Raw genomic sequence first — 6,236 nt, 5'->3', positions numbered from 1 at the left:
TGAATCATACAGAACAGTGATGAAAATTATTTTCTTGAACCACTTGAAATATAAAGCATTTATCTCTTTGGAATTTATGTCATGTAACTGTAAATGTAAAACTTACCAAAATCAGTGCTAGAGAACTACCAGCTATTTCAGCCTGATTTCAAACTCTGCTTTTGAGGTCCTATATACTAGAAAATTTACAATAAAAAAAGACAGTGTTTATCTTCCTGTTACACTCAGTGGTCCTTTATATTAAATGTTAGTTGTCCAAAAGTTTCTATTTGGTTCAGAGTACAACACAGAAAAAGTAAATACTGCCATGAAGCCATGGTTTAATTCACCTTTCTTATTAGAATTTGGCAACAGAATCCCATGAGGACTGAAGATAACACTTTCAGCAATCGACCTTGGGGAGATCTTGTAAGGGACACAGAAAAACAAAAGATCAGACCCTTAAAATGTAGTTTTCAGAGTCTTCAGTAAGAAAACTTAATGAAAATAAGGAAGTAGTTTTAACAATGTTTTCCAGGAAAGGGTAGCTTGGCAGGACTGCCCACACTTATCTATCAATAGTATGAGGAGGGAGAAATTCCTTTTGAATGAGTGTCATACCTAGAGCCACATAATACTTTGCAACTCCAACCTAAATTAACACCGATTTTTACTTTATATTTCCTTACTTTTTACACATTAACACCATGTCTGCAGCCTGGAAAAACTGTCTCTATTTGCCATAGTCCTGGTAATCACTTCTTTCCAGACTCTACCACTGAATGATCATTACTGGTGATGAAATACAATAAAGGAACTTGGGCTCACTTTCTATGCAGTGGCTGCATATTCCAGGTATGTCTTCTCTGCAGAGTCTATTACTTTCCAGAATTTTTCTCAAAATCCAACTCCTTAAATACTATAAGAGCTTGTCTCCTGCCCTGTCTTCCAGCAGAAAATACTTCTTAGGGTACCCATAAAATGTAGGGATAAAATGCATCAAAATCAAACAAGTCTTGATATTAAAAAGAAAGATGCAGACTTGAGTTGGTTACAGTGGGATTTTGTACTGCTTTAGTTATGTGTTTGGGGGTGTCTAGGGCATTTTTTGTTTTATTTCGGATGTTGATTAACACATACACAGATTTGATACAATATTTTCTCAGACATAACCAGCCTGTGTTGATTCAATCAAGAAGTATCCTAGGGCTACACAGGACAGAATTTTGATTCTTTTTCTATGAAAGTTCATACACAAGGCATTTAAACACCCCTGAGTCCACAGCAACCATATGTAATTGCACAGACACCATATACTGCAGTCACATGATATTTTACTATGACTCTTGCAAGTAGTTTGCATACAATTTATCTGCAGTACCAGCAATATCTAGTAAAAAAAAAAAAAAAAAAAAAGCAGCATCTATGTTTTTTCGTGTTTCTCAGTGAAGCAGAAAGTATATGCAAAGCGGATGAAGAAGGCTTATACTTATCTCAGTAACCCAACCAGAAATGGACATGCCTTTCAAGGATCAACCTTTCTTAACATTTTAAAGAGCAAGTCATGTTTTACAGTGTCCCACTGAGAACTTTTGAAAACAGTACACAACGTTTCAAACTACGAAAAGCTATTTCAAATTATTGTGTGTCTTATATTAAACAATTTATATAAATATTTACTGTGGTAGGAATGAAACATTTTCATGTGTCATATAGGCAGACTCTCTCTCTAACATACTCACACATACATATACAGATACCCACTAATACTTTTTTTTGTTTCTAATTCTTATCAGAGTATCACAAATTCACTCGATGTCCCCAAGCGTCAGATTTTAAGTTTACATGAGACAGCAAGCAGACAGAAAAACTCTCCCTTGGCCCCCTCTGAGGAGTGGGCCACTCTAGGAAGTACCAGCAGAGTTCATGAAATTTATTTTACTCAGCAAAATTAAGAATGGGTATCCCAAATTCAAGAGGAACACTGTTTATATGAGGAAATAAAATACACTATTTAGGGATGTTGATAACCTAGACACCCTTGCTGTACTGCTTATGCAAAATGCCACCAGTTTGCCTAGTGACAATAAATGGTCATATAGAAGGCTCCTCCATAGCTTAGAGGCACCACATGCTTTGAAAAAGCAGCATAACTGAATTTTAGGGGAAAAAAAGCACCACATACATGCTGGCACTGATTAAGCCCCATCTGTACCTGCAAGAGAATTACAGTGAAATAAGTGCCTGTCAAGTGTTCTCTCAGTCATCTCAATGCCCTTGAACAGACATCCTGTTTGATACATGAATTAAGATGACTCTGGAGTATTAGTTTCTCTTAAAATGTTTTCATTGGGAAATAGTTTTCTTTTTCTCAATTTAATAGCCTAACAATATTTGGTGGAAGAATGTTGTAATTTTATAGACAGTTTTGCTCCTGCTAAGGTTTTTAATAGTATAATAAAGGCTATGTAGCCCTGGCCAAAAAAGCAGTTTTTAAAGGCAAGAATATAGGTATGCACAAATGACCCAACAACTGATAATTACATGTATTTCTATTACCCAATACAATCTCTTGCACTGCGATACAATAAAGTGATCTCTGCAGAAGACATTAAAATGCGCAGTTGAAAGCACAGAGATATAGAAGCACTTACATTTGCACTGTGATCACTTCCACTAACACAGACGACATCTTGTTTTTGAATTGTCAATACCTCTTTTGTAAGCTTCAGTCGGATGTCATAAGCATTTTCAGATACTTCATCATACAACAATGCAATACCAGTTTTAGTCTGTGAAAAAGCAAGACACATACACAAAAATTTAAGAATGTGAACATTTCATAATGATGAGTAACAAGCTCTATCCCATTAAGGACATAAAAAGCATACAAATGAGCGTTATTTACAGAAAGTGGAAAACTGGTCTGCTTTTCAGTCTTCAAATGGATTACACATAAAAAAGCTTCTTTTGTACTTGAAAATAAAGGCTAAATGGTCTTTGAAGTAGACATTACTATGCAAAAAAGTAAAAAAACCCCTAAATTTACAAAAATTTCTCCACTGTACTGTTCCACAAAGGAGTGCTGCCATTTAATGATGTCCTATTTGGTTTTAATTGTACAAAGACTTATGAAACTGTATTAGAAGCACATAGGTATTTATAATTTGTACGTGAACTCATTTTACAGTTTCAGCTAGAAGTGGTAAAGTGCAGTGTTGATCCTAACTTCAAGATGTTCCTTCCACTGTGTCAGAAAATTAACTGTACTCTTCATAAGCATTGCCATTAAGGTACAGAGTTCTGTTAAAGTAGAAAACTGTTTTCACATTGTAAACCACATGATTAAGTACAGTTGCTAAATTATTTAAATCAAGATGGACTTACATTTCTTAAGTTCTTCTCTGGACTAATAATTAGTAAATTCTATAGGATAGTCAAGTATTTGGTATAAACAACATTTTCTCCATGAATAGCACAAAATAAAATCTATTTTAATTTCTGATTTATTCACTTACATTTCCCACTAATATTCAGTGCAAATTTCCCACTAATACTCAGTCAGATATTTCCTTAAACAGAAACTGTGGCATTAGGACTGCTTCCAGCTATTTGTTAAAATACGCAGCCTAATGAAACTTCAGAACTTTCCAGTCACTGCACAGAAGAGAAAAAGCAAAACACCTCTTCTGAAATGAGTGATCATATTTAAAAGTAGTATTTGTTTATTAATTTAAAATATATATAATGGCATCATCACAACAATGCACTTTATGCAAGTGAAAAAAAATCAAGCATAATTTAAGTTTTAGTTGCAGCACTTGTTTTTAAAAGATTTAAAATCAAGTTGTTCACTTACAGTTTGTTAAATAGCAGATTGCGAATAAAAGGAGAATAAAAGGAATAAAAGGAGAAACATGTCCGGTACACTGAATGAAAGCTTGAGGGATTTAAAAATAAAATTAAACATGAAACAGCTTCATATGAATACTTTTACTTATGCAAAATTAGGGAGAAAGGTGTGTTGATTGTCAAAAATACCTTTTTGTCTTTAAAAGGTTAAGCCTAAAGCACTTAGATTTGGTGTAGCTCTATGAAGCAACTGAGTGTCAAAAACTCCCTTATAGCAGAAACAGAAAAATGCTGCCTAGAGAGCAATTAAATTTATCCTGAATTATACACAAAGCAGTTGCTCAGGTGAATTGGTCATGTAGTTCAGCTTTCCCTGGGCTCAAAAAGCAGTTGTGCCCATGTAGGTCACTTTTGCCACTTTGATATCCTAAGACCTCCGAACACATAAAGCTGACACAGGCTTCTTAGGATATCCAGGTCCTTTCTAGCTGGAGGCAAGGCCAGATTTCCACGTTTACAATGTGATACAAATACTGGTCATGGTAGCAGACACTCATATGTAGGTATCTTCAGCTTGTAATGGATCTCACCAAAGTTTACAGTGCAAAAATCATAGACTGGCTTGGGTTGGAAGAGACCTTAAAGATCATCCACTTCCAACCCACCTGCCATGTGCAGGGATACCTTCAACTAGATCAGATTGCCTAAAGCCCGATCCAGCCTAGACTTGAACACTTCCAGGAATGGGGCATCCACACCCTCTCTGGGCAACCTGTTGCAGTGCATCACCACCCTCGCAGTAAAGAATTTATTGCTAATATCTAATCTAAACCTGCCCTCTTCCAGTTTAAGGCTATTCTGCCTTGTTCTATCACTACATAACCTTGTAAAAAATCCTCCTTTGGCTTTCCTGAAAGCCCCCTTTAGGTACTGGGAGGCTGCTATAAGGTCTTCCTGGAGTCTTTTCTTTCCCAGGTTGAAAATCTCCAATTCTCTCAGCTTGTGTTTGTGAGAGAAATCCACATCTAGGACAGCTGTTTAGATTTTGTCAAGCTAGTTGTGAGCAAGAGACAACTGTGAAGTGTTCTTCTACCCAATCTCTTTTATACATGTATCTAGAAGGGAACGAAGTGAATCACTGCTCTCTACTTTGACTTAAAAAATAAATATAAATAATAACTCGGATAAGTGTCTAAGTGTAGGCAGACAAATCGATGCCTTAGTGTTTGCTATGAATTCCTAATGGAAACAAAGTTCAGTGAGGGTATAAAGTCTTAATCATTCTCACTTGTTTGGAAGCCAGAATTTCTTTATTTTCCCAAGATTTTGAAATTTTGTACATTTTTGGCATGTGTGGGTGCTTTATCAATACATTTTTGTGAATGACAACATATGAAAGCCACGCCAATATCATCTACTTAAAAGCTATGCTGCCCAACAGCAAGTATTTTCAAAGAGTAGAGCTACAGCACCAAAAAACCACTGTCCCTGAATTTCGTGGCTGTCCAGAGATTGTGCGTCCCTATCCCACCTGGACTGGTGACCGCAGTTACTTTTGCTGATGTACCAGCACATGCTTTTTAGAAACACTGAAAGAACAGAGCTCTGGAGAGCTCTGTAACCCAGAATTCTTCTCCAGCTAGTAATGGTTACATATGTTTAGAAGAGAAACAATGAAAAAAACTCTGAACTTTCATTTGTAACAGATGATCAGGTAATGAATAAAATATGCAGAGTGACAGACTAAATAGTTTAGCATTTTTCATCACACTGTTTCAACTAGAAGTCTCACTGAAGCTCATCTATTCCTATAAAAATCCAATACCTACCTCATACTCTCTAACTTGTGATGTGATCCAAGATGATGTGCAGCAATACCTTATTTGTTTTCAGAATCAATAAGATTAATCTAGATTTCTCTCAGCCTTTCAAGTTTTTTTTTTGTTGTGTTTTTTTTTTTTTTATAGACCATTTTAAATGCCTTTGAATCAAAGTTCAGCACATTCCCTTGGTCTCTCCTTGTGTTAAAGAGATGGCATACATAACCCTAGTGGGAAAATCCCAGTCCAGACAAAGTGCTTCTTCAAACAAGAATCTTTTAATGAGAACTTAGCCTTTGCATGTATATGTATATCCAGCATTTTAACTATGCAACGTTCATCTTGATTTCTTATTTAAAAACTGTCTATACAGTAGACATTGTAGTAACTGGTATCAGAAACTGTGGACTGAAAAGTCAAAATAACACTCCAGAATTAGGTAGTATTGTTGTTAGAGATCGTATGCCAAATGTGTTTTGTACTAAAAACTATGAGGAAATTGCATCTCAATAGGATTTCAGTGCTTGCACTGAGAGGTAGGGGAAATATAAATTTAAATTCACTTGGGCAGATGAGGAAATTAAA

At 35.6% G+C, this 6,236-nt stretch overlaps 1 protein-coding gene across 1 annotated transcript in view; it reads right to left on the bottom strand.

Annotated features, from left to right (window-relative positions):
- Window positions 1–2,765, bottom strand: part of LOC114060136 (gamma-2-syntrophin-like) — a gene marked incomplete at its 3' end in the record, with an annotated part of 69,993 nt that extends 67,228 nt beyond the window's left edge. Inside the window, exon 1 of the mRNA XM_027889381.1 lies at window positions 2,634–2,765. Within this exon, the coding sequence (XP_027745182.1) occupies window positions 2,634–2,671 (38 nt within the window). The remainder of the gene's footprint in view (window positions 1–2,633) is intronic.
- Between the last annotated feature and the right edge of the window lie 3,471 nt (window positions 2,766–6,236).

The sequence above is a fragment of the Empidonax traillii genome, unplaced genomic scaffold (genome assembly GCF_003031625.1).
Source record: "Empidonax traillii isolate 1590-97213 ecotype Southwest subspecies unplaced genomic scaffold, ASM303162v1 scaffold260:size695979, whole genome shotgun sequence".
Classification (NCBI taxonomy): domain Eukaryota; kingdom Metazoa; phylum Chordata; class Aves; order Passeriformes; family Tyrannidae; genus Empidonax; species Empidonax traillii.
This window is presented reverse-complemented; position numbering and strand designations above follow the sequence as displayed.